At 37.5% G+C, this 22,506-nt stretch overlaps 2 protein-coding genes across 3 annotated transcripts in view; both read right to left on the reverse strand.

The window, feature by feature from the left end:
* LOC129790123 (WD repeat-containing protein 19) overlaps positions 1 to 22,506 on the reverse strand; it is an 829,031-nt gene that overhangs the window by 615,176 nt on the left and 191,349 nt on the right. The gene's annotated exons all lie outside the window — the stretch shown is intronic.
* Positions 1 to 22,506, reverse strand: part of LOC129790155 (protein O-mannosyl-transferase TMTC2-like) — a 433,518-nt gene that overhangs the window by 87,091 nt on the left and 323,921 nt on the right. For both annotated transcript variants that reach the window (XM_055827506.1, XM_055827505.1), the window contains one exon: positions 501 to 1,053. In XM_055827506.1, the coding sequence (XP_055683481.1) occupies positions 501 to 1,053 (553 nt within the window). The remainder of the gene's footprint in view (positions 1 to 500; positions 1,054 to 22,506) is intronic.

Consider the following 22,506-nt stretch of genomic DNA (forward strand, 5'->3'; position numbering starts at 1 on the left):
CCCATAGACAAATTGGAAGCACGTAGCTCCCTCAGCACCGTGCCGCTATGGCGGATTTTGTCATGGGAAATGAAGCAAATTAGTTTCTGTACGTGGTCGGGAGGTCAATAGTTCAACCAGGCACTTTGGTACAACTCGCATACACTGAAAAAAGTGAGTGAAATACTAAAATGGCATGTGCAATGCTAAGAGAGTAATTAAGGGTCACGCAGCTATGAACTTAATTTTAAGTTTGTCTAGCATTTGGTTTATGTAGGGTGTAAGTGAAGGATATAGAGAAACGACTAAGTATCACAAATGAGAATTTTAACCCCGCACTAATAAAATCTCTTAAAGGATTGTTCATGTATGCATAATCTATGTAGCAAATCTATTAAAAGGTCATATCCTTTATTACTGAAAAAGGACGTGCTTAGACACTTTGAGAAAAATATTCTCATTTTATGGAAAAGCTCTGAGAAAATTATAATTTATTATGAAAAAAGGAATCATTTTCCTACCTTATCTCGATTCCCAGCAACTGCATTTAGGATGTCATAGAAAGCACAGAGAACCAGGGCTGTGATTGCTGTTTCTTTGCACAGGATAGCCAGAGAAGCTGCTGCGAAGCATCCAAAAAGTGCTGCCCAGTGTCGATAATCACCCCTTTCACGCCACTCAACATGCTGAATGTAGGCCAGGAAGCATATAAGGTAGAAGATGCAAGCTGCAATGTCAGCCCTTCCCACAATACTGGCAACAGCCTCCGTATGAATGGGATGAGCAGCAAATAGCACCCCAGCCACTGTTGCACCCCATCCAGGAGACAAAAGATGCCGCGCCAACTTCAGTACCAACCCCGTGGCTACGGCATGCAGAAGCACATTGGTGAGGTGGTAGCCAAAGGGCCGGAAACCGCTGAGAAGGTGATTCATGCGGAAGCTGAGCACACAGAGCGGCCTAAAGGATCCATGGGAGCCGGAATCCATGAGTGGCGTGCCCCAGAAGTCATTGTCTAGCATGTGGCGCCATGGCGTCGACGAGAGGACATCCGGATTCCCAAGAATGGCACGCCTTTTTGAAAGGAAAAAAAGAAGAAAAGAAAGAAACATCGTCAGACAGCTGCAAAAAGCATATCAAAAAGGGAGGTGGTAGGAATTGCATTTGTCACATTCACTCGGGGAGAGCATCAATTTAATCCCATTGAAAATTTTCAGCTCCTGGGAAAGTGTTCCTGAAGCGCTGTCACATCTCTCCGTGCACACACAACATGAAGGGAAAATTCGATGAAAACTACAAAGTACATGTGAAAATTTTTGCAAAACACCCCCGAACACCATTTCACACATCCTCCCAGACATTTTCTTTATTATTTTTGGGGTGTGCAAGGATGAAGAACTTCACGTTCTTGATGCGTCCGTGAAAGCTTATTCACGTGCTTTTTTCCCCCGCCTGTCAAAAGAGGTTACTCACACACCCAATTTGAAGGTTTTTGAAATTCCCTTTGACCGCAGAAAAAAAGGTGAAAAGAGTTTGAAAAGCTTTAGAAAGTACTTAACTTTAATAATTCTCCGAAACCTAAATTATGCTGCGGGGAAAATATTTGCAAGCAGATGAAGTTTTTGTGTGATTCAGGAGAGCTTTTAATAAAATATGAATGGAATAAAATATTAGTTAGGTCAAAATGCTATATACATAATTAAAAGCTCTTCCGCAATACAACAAAGAGGCAAAAAGCATACTCATCGATTCATTTTCCAATGAATTCCAGTAGCACACTAAAAGAGCTTTCTTGTTGAGCGTTATTTAACATCAAAAAGCCTATGCCTCTTTCCGCTTTGTCCCTTTTGTTGCGTGGGGGGCATTGGGAAAAATCTATTCATGGGAAAAGCTTCACCACCATTTGCCTTGCGTTTCTTCCTGCTGTTGTAATAAACATCAATTATTGAAGTTGGTGGAACCACTTGTGGATTGAATGCTTCTTCCTATTGTCTCTCTTCATTCATTCATATTATTTGTGTTTTATTGTGCCATTTTGTTAATGGTGAGGGCCAGGCTACTCTCCCTCTCTGTCTTCCACCAGACCTAGTGCCTGGATTTTCAGCCGGGAAACTTCCTTGGGGGGGGAATTTTGGGGCGAAAGAACTTTGCATGATTTTGGGTGGGGTGTATGTGTTAATTAATTTGCAGCGTCTTGTTGCTGTGGGTCTCGTGAGGTTTTCATGTTTACCTGTCGTCACCTGTCAGGAGCGCCTGTTGGGGTGCACCTGATGCAATATGCGTGAAATAATTGATGCGTCACACTTCCCTCCTTTGCCATATAGCAAACTACCTTGTACAGGTAACAAGAAGACGTTGCATGATGTCGGGGAGTTAATTATGGACTTGACGATGTGACGATGACATGTGTTTGTGACACAATTTACGAGATATACCTCATCCTTACCCCCCTCCCCTTTGTTTCTCATTCCCCCGACCAGAGAGAAGGTGCTAAAAGAAATATCAATGGTTGGGGTGGTAAAGACATCTCTTCGTACCTAGTGTGTAAGATGATTCCATTGCTATTGGATTATCTCATCCGGAACATGTTGATTCATTTACTGTTGAACAAGTCCTCTCACCTGTCTCCTGTGCCAAGCACATACCTATAGCACCCATTCTTGCCTTCCCACCCCTTCCTCAACCAAAATACTCCTTAGATCTTCTCTTCGTTTTTTTTATCGTCCAACTGTAGAACCATTGTAGGGCACGTCACGTTTTGTCCAGAAGAGATGGGGTTCATACTTTCAGGAAAATTTCTTAAAAATAACATAACTTGTGCTAAATATCATAGCAGGAGTTTCACTAGAAATGCATTAAAATAGTATTTAATTTAGTTCGAGTTGTTTATGGTTTAGAATGCAGCAGTTTTTTAAAGAAAATTAAATATAATTTTAATAAATTTTTAATAAAAGTTTTATTTTTAATATTTGCCACAAATTCATCTTATATTTCTAAGAAACTTTCTTGAAATGGTGAACCCTATCCCTTCTGGGAAAAAATGTGATGGTCCCTTGAGTAAACTCCCAAAAGGAGACTTCAAATAAATTCCTCATCAGATTATTTTAGTTTATTTAGTTTCTCCCCAAATGTTCGTATGTAGGCAATCAATTGATTTGGGGGACCAGATATAGGGGTGATTTGGGAGGGGAGAGTGGGTGGTTTAATGAATAAGGTGTGGGCAGTAAAGCTACACCAAAATGAATGGAATAAAACGTGCATGGAAATAATTTCGAAAGCTCCCCATTTCACCACTTAATCCATTCTAGAGACACAATTGAATTGCCCCATCTTCAATGCTCCTCCCCCTGAATGTGATCGATTCACTTATTAAGTATCATCTCAGCATTTCCCAAATTTAACTATACTCAATTATGTTAATTCAAACAGTTAATACATAGCACATTTGCATTGCATCATTAAATTGAAATATATTAAGGATACTAAAGGTATAAAATTGATACACATTATCCACGTATTTGCTGGTTAATTGAAAGTAAAGAGAAATCAATGGATGTTTTTTTGTTTTGAAAAAAAAAATCACACAAACCGGTGCTGATTTTGCTATTATGTACATTTAATGTATTTGTAAATATATCACACCCCCGCACTCATGGCCTTTTCCAATTAATTCTCTCCACACAAGACCACGGGATCAGTGAAAATAAATTTATTAATTTCATTTAATGGGTGCTTTCAAAGCTCCTGTGTTGCATTTTACACTTGATTTACTTTGTTAAGTGCTGTTGTACACATTTTGCCGTACTCAATTGCAAATTGATTTTTATTGGAACCTTTTACATTTAATTAAAATGTGAATTTTTGCAAAAGAGGTTTCTTTTTTTTTGTCGTTAAACCCTAAAATTGGATTTTTGCATTATAATATCAGTATTGTTATAAAAACTTATTATAATGAGGGATGAAAAATTAATCAAATAAAGATGTTGCAATAAAAGCTCGATTTTTTACTATTTTAATTATATTGGAGAATCTAAAGAAAAAAGAATAAATTATATTTTGCAAAAAGAAAATTAAATTCAAAACGTGACGGTTATTTTTGAAGGTCAAAAATTCTATTCTCCGGAGTAAACGACATTGCTATCCATTGGTCATTGTCCTATTCATTCCTGGCACCCTACACAATCATCGACTACATGGACTACATGACTCTCAATGTAAAGTGAAGCTCCCTAAAGAATATTGAGTGGGGAAAATGAATGGCCCTGTCCGGGCGTATATATGGCTCCCACATTCAGCTGAAGAAGGAGCATATGTTGGGGAACTTCTTTGTGAGATCTAGCCCACCCAGAAGATGAATTATTCCCGCTTTGTGTGACACAAACAGCTACCAAAGAGTCACATTGAATGATGCATCGGTTACAGTCAATGGTCAACTCACTTAGCCTTCGGGATTTATTCTTTCCTTCTCACCCATCAAAAGGGGGTAATCATCGAGAGTAAAGCGAACACACAGAGGCAAAAGAAAAAAAAAGAAGCAACACATTGATGTACAATAAACACCTCTTCCTGATGTTGGACACAGCGAATTTTCTATAATAGGATTTTTCCTTGCAAGACAACACATTGCAGATCGATATTATTTGGGGCGATGGGGTGCGAAGAAAAAGGAAAAATTGCGCTATACCCGAGGAAATATGTCTTGACAATTTTCCAGATGCCAATCGACCATTGTTTTGTTATTCTCTCTCACTTTCGAACAATTTATCCGACACTCAAAATTTATGAGTTTACAATACAGAAAAATTTCTAAAGGAAAATTATAAGAACAAAGTTGGGAAAGTTTTTCTTTTTTTCCCCCAGCGACCCCAAAAAGATTTCCGTGCAGTGAATTTCTAGAATTTTTTTTTTAAACTAATTTTATACTCACTTTCTAACAAGGTTTTCCTGCTATTTTTCTTCTTTAACAAAAAATTCTTATAAAGAAAATCACTATAAATTAATTTTCTCAATCCAAAAAAAAACGTTAATCCAACAAGCAAGGAAAACAAGGAAAACTCCATGGGGTTTGGGGGGGGTGAGAAAAAAAGGACACCGTCATTTATCTTCCATATAAAATTATTCATTTATTGATATAAATGCTTCCCTAATCCGTCCTACGGTGAGCTTAAAACTTGTGCAGTCGCGACGACGTCCAACCAAGCGTTTGGATTAACTCCCCCAAAAGCTCCTGCCCGCAAAATGAAATTTTTGTCCTGGGCACGGGAGAACGAAAAACACAGACTCATGGTGAGTTTTTCATCGTTGAATCGCCATGGAGTGCGACAGAAAAATTTCACAGGATTTCCTTGGTTTTGGAAAAGTTTGCGAAACTTGCGCTTCCACCCAGCGAAATCTCTTTCAAATCACTCAAAGTTCCGTGTGGTGGCTTTTTTTTGCACAGTCAATAACCTCAAATGATAAGAACGGAAGAGATGACGGTTAAAATTGATATTTTCTTGATTATGGCTTAAATTGAATCTCTTTTGATCTCTTCTTTTGAGGTTTTATTCCCTCTACAACCACCGCACCGTTGCTGGGTTGTGTGGGGCAGATAGGGGTATAAGAAAAGAAGGGGAAAAAGCTCATCAATGAAAATCAAAATTGGAAAACAGCTTATACACGGAATATTTATGGATTATTATGGTTGGAAAGCTCTGCAAAAAAGTACCGGCACTTTAGCCGCAAAGTTGCTCTGTTTTTTGTATGGGCTCTGAAAATTAAAATTCCTCCTCTTGAGTGGGAATGAATAGCGAGGAAAGTTGGGTGAAAATTCTGCATGGGAGCGTGAAAGTTTAGCGAGATGAATTGGTTGTAAATTTATGTTTCAATTTATTTCATCTGCCGCTGAAGCCATACGCGATCCCCGTCACGGAATACAGAATAAATAGCTTAGTCAAACTCAATTTCAACTTTCTCCCCGCGAGCCCCAGCCCCTCATTTGGCATTCATCTAAAATTGCTATGTATATATTGATTAATTATAGCGCGCACACGGAAATCCAACCATGTCGTATATACGGATTCCCCCGCAGGCCGTGCATTATCCACCCCCGCCCAGGCGTTCAGTAACAAAAGTTCAACGATGATGCCACAAAAGGAGCCGAAGGAAAAAGGATGTAATTGAAATATATTGTGTTGTAATCAGATTGAATGATGTTAATTAGCACAGCGTTAATTTGCTTATTAGTTTAATTGAACGGGATTAAGGGAAATGCTACAGAGAATTCTGAAAGGGTTACCAAATGAACAATGGGGGTGACGGCATATCTTTTACTTGTACCCCATTCTAATGACTAACATGTGGATTTTATCTTGAGTAGATTGAAGGGGGATGCAAAGCACCTTTCACGTCAATATTTTAGATATAGGCTTTAATGGAAGAAGAAATTACAATGAAATCTCGTCATTGATTTTTGTACTGAAGCTGGTACTTTTATAGTCAAACCTATTAGGAAAATCTTTTTCTTAAGAATTGTAAAGAAACTTAAAATAGGTTAAATTTCTTTAAATATGATAATTTATGCTGGAATTTCAGCTAAATGTTATCAGAGTAAGTTAAAAAGTTAGTTAGAAATAAAAAAGCCAAAATATTATCCGGGAAAATTAAGAAAACCCTTTATTGGATTTTTATTAGGAGTCTAATGGTTTTAATGAGTCCGGAAAGTATCCTTTGGAGAATTAGTTAAGTATACAAGACAACAAAATTAATTTGTTATCTTTATTAATTTGCCGAGAGAGCTTTTAGAAATTTCAAAACTCTAAAGTATTCAAGTGATCAAAGAATTGACACAAAGTACTTCATTAAAGTGATAAAATATTAATCAGAGGAAATGCTTTTCCCCCATTCACACATCATATATCCCTTCCGCTTGTGTTGTGTCAATTTTCAAGTTTGAAAATTGAGCCTCCGAGAATTCCGGCAAAGCACTTTTTGAGTGAGGGTTAGAAGGAAAAAAAAAATGTACATAATGCCAATGGTATGGGGAGGTATGAGAAATAATTTGATGGGATCCACAGCAATGGAGGCAACATCAAAATAATACCCTTCAATCGAACACCCTTTTAGATATTATTTCCCTTTTGGCACGTACACTTTTACTGTTCCACCAAAACGCAATTAGAGTCACGCCCCGGAGCCCACCCTGAAATATCCATACTACAGCCAGCACACAGACCATGTCTGGACCCATACTCCGGGGATGGTCATAGAAGAGTTGGGGGGTAGTCGAAGAGATCCACAATTTGCGGCAACCCTCAATTTGCGCGGCTCAGCCTCTCAAGGATGTGTAGCACCAGTTGGTGAGCACACGGCTCAACTTCCGGGACAGCATACTGCTACCATCCTCCCCCCTTTGCCCCCCACCCCACCGGAATACCCATGTAGTTTTGGCACACATTTGAAATTTATTTGATGGACGTGACCGTGAAGCCTCCTCAAGAGGGACTCTTTCTTTCTTTTCCTGACTTGTGCAGAGAATCAAAGATTTACGGGCAAAATATTTTCTTCTCCTCACCCCCCTCGTCACTCCGAGACTTCCCACCCACGGTTCCGTAGCGCCCCCCCACCCCACCAATAATGGAGCAAGAAAAGGAGCTTTAGCTACAAATTTCTGCTGCTGCCACTGATTAATTTCCTCAAATTTTCTCTTGTTTTCCCCACACACGTGCACCCCCTTATTTTCCCACAATTTTATCCCCGTGCCAAATTGCAGGGAAGAATAGAAAATAACCCAGAGAAAATTCGCAAGTTGATATTCCGAATGGAGCATAAAAGTTTTCTTTTTTTTTCTGCAAAATCATCTCTGCATTCTAGCTAGGGGCAATTGAAACTTTAATGGGCATTTCGATTATTTTTTTGTGTTTTAGATAGATTGTTTTTTAAATCATGGGTGAAATTCAATACTGATTATAGTTTTAGTATTTTAAGCTAGGGCAAAGTGTTTAAATTAGGCCTAAGTATTTAAACTGAGCTTAAGTATTTTAAAATTAGGCTTAAGTCTTTTAAGACATTTTTCTTAAGCGAGGCCTAGGTTTATATAAGCTAGGTTAAAATTTTAATCTAAGAATAAGTTTTTTCAAACTTGAACTTGAGTTTTCAAATCAAAATTTAATTCGTAAAATTAGGCTCAAAGTTTTAAGCTAAAATTAAGTTTCTTCAGTCAGACCAAACCTTTAAGTTTGACTAGGAGAAACTTAAACCTATTCGAGAGAAAACTAGCTTAACTAGGATTCATTTAATCGCCTGAAGATGGATTCAAATTGTTCGAAAAGTCCGTTTCTTTTTAGGAATTCTTTTAATCTCACTGACTAATACACTTAATAAAATATTTTACCTCAGCATTGAAAAACATTCTTTTAAAATAATTCTTGGTCAAATCAAACTCTCAGAAGCAAATAAGATTTAGTATTATACAAAATAATAACTTTGAAGGAAAAGCAACATCATAACAAACCATTTTTTCCGCTAAGTATGCGAAGAAACTTTGGTAATCTCTTTCAATGTTCGAGTATCGCTCAGGTACTCCAATTTCCCATCCACTTCACCGTCAAACATCGTGAAAGAAACTGTAGAACATGGGTTTATACTTGTGCGAGAACACTAATTGGACCCCCAAATTCCGTTCGGTTGAGATTTTTTTCTTTCTAGATGGGTAGTATACTCCAATTGCTATCGTGGATTCTGGGGAATCCTTCGTGCTACGTCAATTGCAGAATTATCTGAGAAAGTCCGTATAGTGGGTATCCAAAACCCCATCCTCCGGATCACGTTTCGAATTTCATGTTTCCGCGCATTCCTCCGTACTACAATATAATTGGAAAACTTGTACTTTGGGTAGATGTGGACTGGGTTGGGGGTTGTTCACTGCCTCATGCAACACCCTGGGGTCCGGGGGACGTGTGTGTGCTACGAAATCGATGGGATTTTGCGCCCCGAGAGCGTTTCGAGAGGAGCTCAATCGGAAGGATGTTTTTGGGGAGGTATGGTGTGAAGCAGAAATGTGGGGGTACTGCTGTATGGGAATTTATTGAAGATATCCACCCCATGGATGTGCTTACACACGCTTTAAATGTCTCTCTTCCCTCTGCATGGGAAGCGCTCCACATACACACTGTGAGGGAGATTCCGCTGTTTGCCATGATAAGCTGTAGCACCTGGCCAGAGTCACACGCGGCTGACACTTTTTATCCACCCCGTGGTACCCCACCCACCCACCTGATGGTGCTGGGATGGGGTGTCACACCGTGTAGCTAGGAATTAATTTCTCACACCGTCGCTATGGCTTTTCGCGTGCAAAAAAGACCCAGGAAGTGATTGCAATTAACACAAGTGGACCATTGAAAGTGATTTTAATCGACAAATCGATCCCATTGCTGGGGCATTATCGCCAGAAAAGCTCAACTTCCCCCCAAACTAAATGAAAAATTCAGTTTCATTATCCACACCCCCGCATTGCACCACCACACGTATATAAAATTTTATTATATATATATATAGACAAATAGTATAACAATAACCTGAGTGAATAAAAAAATGGAAAATATACGATCCCCTCTGGTGCATGAGGGAAAGTCCATTTACTTGATGAAAATGCATAAAAGTGGATATTTTTTATGGCTTTGCAAAATTATTTATTGTCACTCCCTGAAAATACACACTCACAAACCACCCACAACTTTCCTAGAAACGCTCTTATGTACATACATTTAATCTCAGCTTCACTCTGCACTCGTCTATCTTTCAATTCCCGCATACAGAGCGCTATTATCACTGTACCATTAAGAATATTAATACCGCATTTTCCTGTTTTTTATTGTAAATAAATTCATCTTTCTCTCTCTTGAATCTCATCTCACTTTTTTATGGGAAGAAAAGCACAGATAAACATCCACTCTGAAATCTCCATCGTGGAAAAGCTTAAAGAAATATTCTATTCGCAATGAATCATAGTTGAGGGAAAATGCTGCACACTTTATGGACAAATGGAATAGTTGAATGGGGAAAATTTTAAAAGTTTCCTCCTCCTTTTAGTAGAAAAAAAAATCTTGAATTTCTCCTTTTGTGGAAAATGCATCAATGCACTATTATTAATGAAAATTAGAGAATTTAATTCATTTCTGTTAATTTAATACCTACATTTCGTTGCATAATTATGTGCAAGAAAAGTCATTTAGATTAGCATTTAATCAATAGATCAATGTTGCTTCCACGCACTCCTGGTTTGGACGCATCAATGCTTCCTGTGAGCAATTAAAGCATACAGATACATAATAATTTCTCACCCAGTAATTTGATCTAAAGAAGTTTCCTTATTAAATTTCCTAAAATATGGAATGGGTGTGGTATTAAATTACATATTTCATGCAAATTTGGATTTATTAGAATGAAAGCGAAGAAGCCCTGATGAAAACTAATATGTTGTACATTATATAATATTACAGGGAAGAAATCTGAAGCCTCTGAAGCCATTAGAATACAATCGAATACCTCACATTCCTGGCTAACATTTGAAGTATGAATGCGAAATTTCCTCGTCATTTAATCCCTTTTCCTTGCATCGGAATTTCCTTCGACTTGGGCACACAATGCATTATGTTAATGACCATATCAATCAATTATGAATGCGAAACCAGGAGGAAGTGCATCGGGGGTGTCTTACAAGGAGACGTATGGAGGCATGATTGATGTCCTCGCCCGTCTGCGCTTCCTCACAGTACGTAGGAAACTCTATACAACGTTCTCCTGGAATGTAGATTGGTTGTCCGTGGGTGATAATAATGGTGATGATGATGGAGTATTCGGTCACCATTCATGTGAAGATTCCTTTTGGCAAAAGCTTCTGCTGTAAGGGCGTGGGTGGGTGCGAAAAAAAAGAGCTTCCAGGAATCACACACGAATTCGTCAATACCTGATGGGAATCCTTCACCTTGCGATAGTGTCCCCGCAGGACATGAAGAACAATGATGGGGTAAATCGACTAGTCTGCAGACAATAAAGGATTCATTGATGGTAATGATGATAAATGGGCAGCAGAGATGCTGCGTTTTTTTAAATCCTCTTCAATTCTCTTGTGCAGCATAGAAACACTGAATAGAACAATTACACGCGAAGCTTTTCCCTTTTTCCTGAAATTGTACATGTAGTGGATTTTAGGGAGGAACTGAGTCTTCGTCACGAAGATCGACAATCCCATTAAAATTTTCCAATACTACATAGCGAACAGAATGCCACAGGCAGCTAAATGGAGGAAGGGAATATATAGAGATTATTGGGGACAGAAACTCAATTGCAGTATGCCCCCCAGGGGGTGAGCAACCCCCATCGACCCCATGAACTTAGGCATCTGCAGCTGACATCACTCTTCGGAGCTTCCTGCAATAATCTCCTTAATGGTGTACACTTTCATGCACACAAAAAAGCTCCACCCACGCTGCATTTGACATTGCCACAGATAATTTATATTTCTTGATGCCAAAGCGTCTTTCATGCTGGCGGATTCTTATACGGAGCATGCCACCGCATGTTTACCACAAGATGCGCTCTTCATACTCTCTGTGGAGAGGAGCTTACAACAAGTGGAGGATTCTCAAGGAGCCAATTCCAATTAACCGCCCTTCTTTCTTCTCCTCGACCACCTCAAAAGGAATATAAAGTGCACACCATGCGAATGCTCTTCAAACTTTTTTTTTCTTCCTTTAATATTATGTATACAGAGATTAAACTGCAATATGCTGTAGGATAAATTTTAATGGATATTATTCTAACATTGAAAAGAAAAAAATTGAAGGACATCTGCATGACAAAAAGGCTAACGAGCTTCTACGTTTTTCGCTACATCCTTTGTAGATATTAAAATTATTCGAAAAATACATAAAGAGTATATAATAAATAATATTTTTATACGTCGCATTTGCATTATAAGATGTAATTTAATATTTAGGTCAAGAAAAAAAACAAACATTATTATTTTCCAAGGAAAAAATATTTTAACATAAGAAGCACACAAAAAAGCAACGTGGTTTAGTCAATGGATGTTGCAATTCATTCAAATCTACAACTCTCAAATATTTTATGCTGGTTTTTGTATCGAATTTTTGGAGTATTTCAAACCTACATATATTTACACAGTGAAAGAAGAAAACTTCTCTTTCACATAAATCAGGCCACACAGAGAAGATAGCAATAGAGAGATTCGTGTCCCAAATCGGAAGACCATAAATTCAGAATTGCTCTGTGCAGCAGTACCTCCATACATAGCTTTTCATCACACGATGATGCAGGTGCGGTACTCTATTTAATCTGCACCCAAAATGCAACGCGACTTAATGGGATTTTATTCATTTTTGCAGATAGTGATGATGGGGTAAAAAATATCATGTCGTAAATCAATACAAACTTTTTTTTCCACATATAGGTACTTATTGAAACTCAATGCGGCTAGGGTTGATTTTCGAAAATTTAATCTATCCCTGAAAATATCCCCTGAATGATTGGTTTAGCATTTCCGTGAATTTTTCAGGCAGACTTTAAAAAATGTCATTGTACATTTGGCACACATCGAGGATAGAACCGATGGTACAACTTTGTTCAATTAAACTTTTATTATGCATTTGTTCGAATCACATTTTGCTGTCGTGGCCATTTTAACCCTTGGAATGCGGAGCGGGGTCGTTGAACGACCCCAGCGCTATATTTCGTGCTATAACTCAATAAATATAAAAGATAGCGTTCCCATCTTTTGGAAATAAGTTCCTTGGTTATCTGAGGAGGTTGTGTAAAAATTTCAGCTCAATCCGACCACCACAAGAAAAGTTATCAAGGAAAATGTAGAAGAAGGGAATTCAAAAATTGGTGTAACGGTCATGCTGCGGAAAATTTTTTAGAGCATAAACAACACAAAACATAATTAAGCATGTAAATGTGCAAAACCATAAAGAATATTCGAGAAATATTGCCATTTATCACGTTGCGGGAAGTGAGGGGAATGTGGGGAAGAGTGAAAAAAAAAATTGCAATTTCTTGGCAAATTTCTCAAAAAGAAATTGTGAAAAATGATTGAAAAATGTTTTTCCCTAATATCTCCTTCTAAGTATTTTAGGGCGGCGAATTTGTGGTGCAGAGTGCAAGAGGACTATATAAGGAATCTATAGGCACTAACCCGACAACTCCAGGTTGTATAGTTTGGGAGAAAATTGGCCTTCTTTTTGGGGTCGTTCAACGACCCCACCTTCGCATTCTACGTAACTACCAAGGCCTCCGCATTCCAAAGGTTAATGATAAATTTAGTAAATTTTTACGTACTAAATGCTCATAAGTGGGGGTATTTTAGTGTGAGCTTTAATGGACATTAAATTACCCTTAAATTAACATTAATTTAATATTAAATTAATTATTATGTCCTTTGCATCTGTCGAAAATAGGGTCAAAAATAAATTTATAAAAAGTATATTAATCAAATTGTAATTTTTATTATTACAATATTATATTTCCGGTATTTCCACAAATATATAAAAAAACAATAAAGAGAAAAACATTGACTGACTTTAGTCTATAACCACTAAAGCGAGTAAAATTATCATAACCCATTTAAGCTTATGTACATATTCTAAACTCATTTCATTTGAGAACTTTTGCATTGCATTATCAACAGTGAAAAGAATCAATGAAGCAACTGGCGAGAATGTTTGATAAAGGTTGAAATTTAATATTCATTGATCTCGAAAATGTAGTGATTAGTTTACTAAGAGATGCATCAAATCTCATTAAAATTGATTGATGCTAAGTTAAGTTTAGTTTGGTATAGAAAACTTTAGGCAACTTTAGAAGTTATAAAATTTCTAAAGACGTTTTAACTTTTCATTTTAACTTTTGAAAATTTTACCTGAAAAAATGTTTTTCGCGTGAACGTCTCTAAAAGGAGCTTATTCTGTCGTATATGGTAAAATTCCTTATTTAAGAAAAAATCAGGACATGAATTATTTTGTAGAGGATGAAAATTAATTTTAAAAAATCGCTAAAGAAACATTTTTATTTCTTTCCAGCTAATCAACTAAGAAATTCCGGAAAAAATATGCAGAAAAACGCAACAAATGACGTCACTTTTTTTTTTATTTTTTAATGCATTAAACATATAGATTTCTTATCAAAATGCACTATCATAAATGCCTTAATGCATAAAAGGATACATGAATAACAATGATGACGTCATTCTTAACACTTTTTGTAGCAATTCTCAGATGATCCCAGTGAAAAATTGAAAGTCTCTTTGTAGATTTTTTACGAATCCTATAAAATCCGCGTCCAAATTAATCCTCAAATAAGGAATTTTTCCATATATCTGTGAATAAACTCCTTTATTAAGTTTGATTCACAATAGTTATATGTTTAATAAAGTATTAAATGCAAGAGAAACTAGTGCTAATTTCCAAGAAAAACTCAGAATAAGCTTTAATCTATCAAGTGAGGAATGTCTGTAAAATGAGCAAAATAAGCACCACTGAAGTTTTCACTTTCGATCGGAAAGTCATTTCTGGGAAAACGATCCCGCTTTTCATAAATATTTAATGCTATGCCTTTTGATGATTTACGAACTAAAACTGTTTCAAATTTTACGAATTTCCCCTATACATGATTTATACATTTGGCTCATTGTTGCCATTTTCACACTCTATTTAAAGAAAAATAATACAAAAAAAACTGAAAAGTGATTAATAAATGGAGTCTACATAAATAGAGAGAAATTAAAGGTATTTACTTTCAAATTGAATAAACACTCAAACACATTGGAAGTTTACAAAGAGAAAATCAAACTTATATCCCAGTAAAGTGGTCAGAAAGCATGTTTTCTCTATTGTCCTAGATCATGAGGATTTGTGTAATTAAGTTCGTCATATGGATGCCGATGGCAGGGCTCGTGTGCTCTGCTTTCATGTGAACAAAGTGAGACATTCAGCACACATATACAGACATACACACACATAGCACAAGAGGGAAAATCTGAGGGGAGAAATTCTCGTGGGAATAGAATGGGTGGGAAATTTATGGTGAGAGAGGACGCCGGGTGCGATGAATTTTCGTCTTCGACACAATTTCCCGCGTTCAATATTCGGCTCAATGTGTCGAGAATGTTTAGACACGACGCTGTTGACCGAGTATACTATGTGGGGGGTTTTCCAACCAAATGTTTAGGAGGGGCAAGAGCTTTAGGAGAATAGATTCACCATGTGGCCCTAATGAGGCACATACATAACATATTTACAAACTCACCCACACATTTCAAAATTATACCTTCAACTGTGACTTTGCACGAGACGCTGAGCGGAAAATTAATTTTTACCCCATCATTGAACTTTCACAACCCCTTTGGTCGATATACAGGGTTGTCACAGATACACTTGCGTGGGGGGAAGATGAATCATCAAATAATATCAGACAGAATTCCCCGGGTGTGTGTTCCTGGGAGGGAGTTTGAGGAAAATGGTGTTATTTTGCCTTCAATAAAAAATGAGGCACACTCTGTACCGTCGACAGAGAGAGATTTGCCAGAGCAAACCACTTGTATGACATCATCAATCAGGGTTAAGATCCCATAAATCGATGCAATTAACTATTAAAGCATCTCTCTCCCCCTATTTGGCCCTAACTATCCACACGGTGGAGATTGAGTTGCTCGCTAGTGTGGGTGGGGAGAAGGCATTTGGCGCCTGGGAGGCTCTTCACAGCAAATGGGGGAGTTGACTATGGGGGTGTGGGAAGAAGAAAAGCGAGTGAATTAGCTGGGAATTCCCTTTCCTGACTTTCTTTTTTTCTCTCATACGCATTGAGTCCTTCATTTACTCATTTCTCTTGTTCGGAAAATTCTTCCGGTATGTCCACAGATTTGCCATGAAATTAGATTGAAGATTCAAATTCAATTTTTCATTCAATTTCATGAATTTCAAAGATTTTTAATTAAAGATTTTTTTCATACTTTCATAAACAGAATTAGAAATTAAAAACTTTACAGAAAAATAACATGTTAATATAAAAAAAAAATTCAAGTTTTACCAGCCCGGTATGCACCACATGGGGCTATTGGGCAACTCCCCCAGTAACCTCTGACCATAAGTCTGACAGCTAAAGCGCACACGACTGCGTTATAAGAAAGCTAAGTTTAGACTAACTAACTACAAACTCTCATGCTCTTTCTTCTTCTCTCTTTTAATCTCTCTGCTATTTGAGGGTCTCTGTAACCTGTAACTCTATGAGCAGACTAACATTCAATGAATATTGAATCTTGATAGAGAGATAGCTTTTCATATCATTAAAAACAAGATAAAAAAAGATTGACAACTTTGTAAAGCAAAATAAATAACAAAACAAAACCTCTTTAAAATCAATACAATATCAGTAAAAACCATTTAAAACATTAATCTATACAATGTTCTATAAATTGCACGTAACATAACATGTGATAGAGAAGGATCTATAATGAAAATTCAGTGCAGTAAACTGATTGTTTCATGTATCTGGGTTCACAGCAATCTATCTGGCTCATCTCTCGCAGCTCTGAACATACATAACACACCACATAGAAGGCATTTAATCAATGAATAGGGCGAATAGGAGATTTGATTGGATTTTCCACCCCCGCATTGCGTGCTGTAATCTTTAATTTCACTCCCGAGGGAATTATTTGCCAATGTCAAATTGCACGACAGACGCGTGTTCCAGCACAAACGCACACAGTGCGACAGTAATGCCAATGGGGTGGATGCTTTCGGGGTGGTTATAATGCGCTCGTGAAAGAGAGAGGGGTGGTGTAAATACCAAGGGAGAAATATGATGGAAAAATCAATGACGAAAATGCCTGGAGATCTACATACATATATATTATGTGGAAAATTCATCCTGGACCATGGGACAGGGAAAATACTTTACACCACCACTGCGGGATGCTGCGAAAAGGGGTGTGTGTGTTCGAGCTGCGAAATAGGGGATGAAATGGCTCAGTGTGCATGATATTGAATTGTTTGGTGAATGCTTTCTCTCATGGATTGAAAATGGCACATGTGGAAAACTATATTCCAAATAATCCAATTTGCATTGTATTAATGCGCGCGATGGCGGTGGTTTTCCCCTTTTGGATTACCCAACCACCGCAGAGGGTGGAACGGGGGAAAACCCAGGGATGACGCAAAAAAAAATTCCCAACACATCATCCACCGAAAATGTTATGGATGTTCCAATAATCTCACTTTTTGGGGGGATATGCAGCGATTTTATTAGTCACTCGAAAGAGGGGAATAAAAAAGCGCTCGTAAAGGACATAACAGCTCCAAAATTTGTAAATCATGTGTAAAAATATTCCCATTGAGTTTTTCCACCAGCTTCACCACCCCTCGCGTAACCCCCTGGTGTGTGTTTGTATTTATTTCGGAAATGCCTTTTGCTCTATGCTATCCTATTTCTACCCCCATTTTTAAGCTCGTGGCTGAAGCGTACATCCCAAACCTGTTTAATGTATTCAAATTGAGATGAAACATCAAAGAATTCTCAGAATATTTTCTCCAAGTGAATTTTTCCATGGACACATATCATCACATCATTTTCCACTCCATCCAACACTCCTTTCGCCAATTCTTATTTTATTTTATATGTGGTACATACCTATACTAATTTCCCACCCCCCACAAGGGTGGAAAACTGAACCATCCCCCAGAAAGCATTTCACGGACATTTTATTTCGCTTTCGCATTAAATGACATTTCGCATAAAACCACTTTTGCGAATTTTCGCATTTCAGCTAAATTTCCACCCACTTGGCCCCGGAAAATTCGTCCAGCAGAGAGAAAATTGCCGTAAAAGCCGCCTATCAAATTTACGTCAACTTTTCAAGCGTCCAGCTGACTATGTAATAAATACACAAATCGATATTTGGTCCCCAAAAGGGAGGAAAAGAGGGAGAGATGAGGAATCAAACATGCGTATTTTGAACACCCCAGGAATTTCAAGGAAGCACCACTTCCGGAAGGCACGCACACACCAACGTAACCAGCTATCAATCACAAAAATTGCCGGAAAAGATTAATATCGCCCAAAATAATATATGAACTGCATTTACTGGACTGTTTGAGACGAGGTTCGAGATTACACAAAACGCGCACACTTGCGGGGTGATTTTTATCTCTAATCGGTCAGAGGTTTACCGGTCAATAAAAAATAAAGGGGGTAAGTTAAATCAGCCGAAAATAAGATTAATTTTCTATGCCGTACCTATCATTTATTAATAAAGTTTTATTACGAATTCAGGAGGGTTTAGGTTGTTTATGTGCTAATTCTCTATGATTTTATTCAGGCATTAAGTCGATTCTAGAGAATTTTCTATGCTTTTACAATTCCTTGAAACGAAAAACCCTTTTAATGCATATTTTCTTAAGAATTTTTCGACTTAAGAGGATATGTACGAATTATTTAAAATTCTAAAAAGAAAATTCAGCAATTTTACTTAAGCAAAAAAAACTTGAGGATAAACTTTTTTGTCTTTCAAACGTTCTTCACTAAGCCAACGTGAAAACATCTTCAGAGACGCCATCAAAAAAATTAGCACTAAAAAGCCAAGATGGGGTGAACGTGAGGGTAGGAAGGTGAAATTTCCATATGATAAAGTCAGTGATAAGTTAAATCATCACAAACCTGTGGAAAGCAAGAAAAAACCGTGCGAAAATTCCCTGAAGAAAGGAAAAATTTTCTTCAATGTACGCCGTGGAAATGGTGTGAAGTGTAAGAATTTGTGACACTTTTTCCTCTTTTTATCCCCCCCCCCTCTTTCTGCAGAATCAAAAGTTGGAATGTGTGCGGAATAAACTTTTAACTCGTTGGCATTAGAATTTTTTTATCCCACGTGGGAATGAGCATGGGAGTTCCTTTAGCACTTCCCCAGGTGTGTTCTTCGCCTTTGTTCAGGTGTATGAAAAGTACTTGGCAAAGTCCGTGTGGAGTTTTCTTAAAATGAAAAAAATATATATATTCTCTCCCCACATAACACATGTTATTCCCTTCTGTATGATTTTCTCATCGTTCTTGAGTACTTGGTGAAAACTTTTGACTCCTCTCTCTATTTCCTCCCTCCCCCCATCCACACCGCTCAAATGACTCCAGAACAGCGGATTATTAATGAAGTATTAAACGTATTAGAGAAAATTTCTCAAGGGAAGAATTTTTCACACTGAAAGAACTCACTTGAAAGTTTCTCTGCCTGCATTTTGTGTGTTTTCCATGAGATCCATCGAATTCCATCTTCACCCCCCATCCAATGGGAATTTATCCCTATATCTCCGCCACAACCACCCCCTCCCCCGCATTGTGTCGGATGGAATCCCAGAACCAACAGGAGTATAACTTTAATTATCCATTGTGATGTAATTTATCCACGCGCGAGCTCATTCACGGCGCAGAATAAATAAGAATCTCAACATTGATGGTGGATAAGTTAAAATTACAGAACAAACACAAAGGGAACTCCATCATCATCCGACGTAGCTCATTCTCAAGTGAAACTTACGTACGAAATGGCTCAGAAGAACAACATTAAATGCCTCCTTTCGTCTTTCCATTTTCGCTCCAAATACACAAAACTCGACCATCAGTGGTAATAGAGATGGAGGCAAAATTATTTTCATGTGGATGATACAATTGCAAATGGACGATAAAGGCACACAATGGGTGGGAAACGGAGCGAGAGGAAGATGCTTTCACATATACAACTTCTGTAGAATTACACTGTGCAACATAATTATTAGACCACAGTGTGCTCAATAAACTAAAAGAACTTGTCGACATACTTCAAGCTTTTGTTCTCAAGCCATTACGAACTTGAGAAACGAACAAAGAGTGGAAAATAGAAAATCAAAAATTAAAAGGAAAATTCTGTGGAAAACCCTAATAAATGTGTGGAACATTGAGAGAGGAGAACAATCCCCAAGAAACGACAAGCAAGACCACTGAAGAAGACCCGCTATTAGGATCGAAAGCTTTGGTTTTAATTGCTGCTTTTCCTCGGGTGATCAGGAATTTTCTCTGACGAACACCGGAAGTCTTAAAAAAAAAAAACAAATCCTGAACGTCAGAAAAGAAAAGAAAATAAGTTTTAACTGTTTTATTTTTAAATCTTGGATTCTTCTATCTTTGACATTTCGGAGATTCTTTTCTTCTTCCTCAGGTATAAAAAAAATATGGAAAATCATGTTTGTTTTCATCTTCTTGCAATTTCATTTCAAGATTTCCTATAATTTTGTCAGTTTTTTCGCAAGAAGCTTTGATCGATTCTGATTTACGAGGAAGTGCACTTAATTTCTCGCTCACTTTCTTAAGACGCATAAAGCTTTCAAATATCCCATAGTTATATAGCACCTTTATATGATTTTCTATTTTCTTCGAACTACTGCATATCGCAAAATCCCCTTTCCTGACCCCTCCACCAAGTAAATCCCAGAATCGTTGGCTGCAGACAGCAGTTCTGTCTTCTGCTCCAAATGAGATAAGGAGACTCTGTGTGTGTATGGATGTGAGTGAGCATCCAACAATGGAGAAAATAGATTATCGACTTGTGTAATTTCGCAGAAGCACTGCAGATGGGAGTGCGAGGCAAAAAAATACAATTTACTGATCGGAAGAGTGAATTTCTGCTTTTGATATCCTGTCGAGAGGAGCAACTTTATCAATTTGTTATTGGATTTTTTTTCTTTTTTTTTCTCGTTCTAATCTGCGAAAGATGGTTGCAGGAATGAGTCAGGCAAGAGAGATACATGAGACATAGAGGAAATTGAATGCAATGTGTAAGTTTCACAATTGTGGGTGGAAAAAGTGAATTTCCACCTCATCGGATAAAGCTCTGTGTTGTGCAGCGACGAGAGATGGTGTGGAGAATTTTTTCGCAGAAAGGTAAGAGGTGAAAATGGGTGACTTTTTTGGAGGAGGGACGATTGGAGGGTGTTTGCAAAAGGCTCGGGATCGTTATATTGGAAAAGTTTTATTTTTATTGGACGACAGTTTTCCAATTAGACGGTGATGTAACAATTTCATTGTCACGCCAGGACGTGCAGAAACTTCCTCTCCGACATTTCATTCACGTTCCCCAATCACATTCCGCGCTACAGATTTTCACATTTTTTTTTCTACCAAATTGTTTATCTATACGCATTTTAAAGGATATGACTTTAATGAAATTTAATGAGAGGATACTTGAATAATTTATTTAAAAATAAATTTAAATTCGTTAACTTTCCAAAAAAAAATCTTTCGGAAAGCTCAACAACATAACTTTCTGGTAATTTACAAAATAAAATTGCTTATGCGGTTCAATTTTTTTATGCACAACTGTGCCTTTTCTTTCTTATCGTCTCCTCAATGTGCACCATGGGAATTTATTCTCAATGGCAAAGAAGAGCTCCAAGTTCTTTCCACTCACAGAGCTGAAGACGAGTCTAATTAGTTGATAATTTCTCAAATAAGATGACTGTTTTGCGTAAATAACTAACACATTATTCGTCCCTCCCAAAGTCTCTCTTGTACACCAACTTTCTCCACCAAAGCTTCTTCATCATCAACTTCGGGAGAGTGCCATTGTTAATATTTCGCCAAGAAATAAACGCAACAACATAGTGAAGGATTAGCGTGGCAAAATGGAAACACTGTTCATGTACACAATATACATATATTATGTATGTATGTAGAAAATATTGAGAATGGAAGAGTTGAGGAATTTTGAAGAAAATTCCCATTGAAAATTGTTCATCATAGAATGTACATTACACTTGGAAAACTTGTCTGTAAATAATAAATTTAATTTTATTTCAATTATTACCTCATACACCTCACTACGTCCCTGAAAACTATGAGGCTTTTAAATGAGGAAAAAGCTCAGTTGGAAAAAAAGCTCATTTAAAAAAATTCAATGACATGTCGTGAGCATAGAAGAAAATACTAAAAAAAATAGTCCTCTACAATAGACACCTTGAGGAAGCTTTTAGATGCTAAAAAAACGATCATAAAATGGTGTTTAGTGTAGGTATGTATTGCTATGTGAAGGAATTGAAAATGTAGGATAATTGGCAATAACATCAACACAAACTTTAGCCATATTTTAGCTATCGCATAGCAGAAAATCTCACAAGAATACCCCCTCATCCATTTTGTAGCGAAAATTGATCTTATCCCCGAGAATTAATCATCCAACCATGTTTGCGTACCATGGTGCTACAGGAAAAGATAATATTGTTCATCCAATAGAGATGAACGCATCTTGCACACATTCCTGCGGGAAATTCAGGGATGGCGCTAGCCTCCGGGGGATATTCCCGCAAAGTCTCCACGACAGATAGAAAGAAAACAGAAACAAAGGACGTGGGTCGAATACGTAAAAAAAAAAAGCTCCGGGTGAATGTAGTGAAAAAAAAGCTCGCTCCGAGAATGATGTGACGAGAAATTCAAAGTCTTCTCTCAAAACTAAAT

The sequence above is a fragment of the Lutzomyia longipalpis genome, chromosome 2 (genome assembly GCF_024334085.1).
Source record: "Lutzomyia longipalpis isolate SR_M1_2022 chromosome 2, ASM2433408v1".
Taxonomy (NCBI): Eukaryota; Metazoa; Arthropoda; class Insecta; order Diptera; family Psychodidae; genus Lutzomyia; species Lutzomyia longipalpis.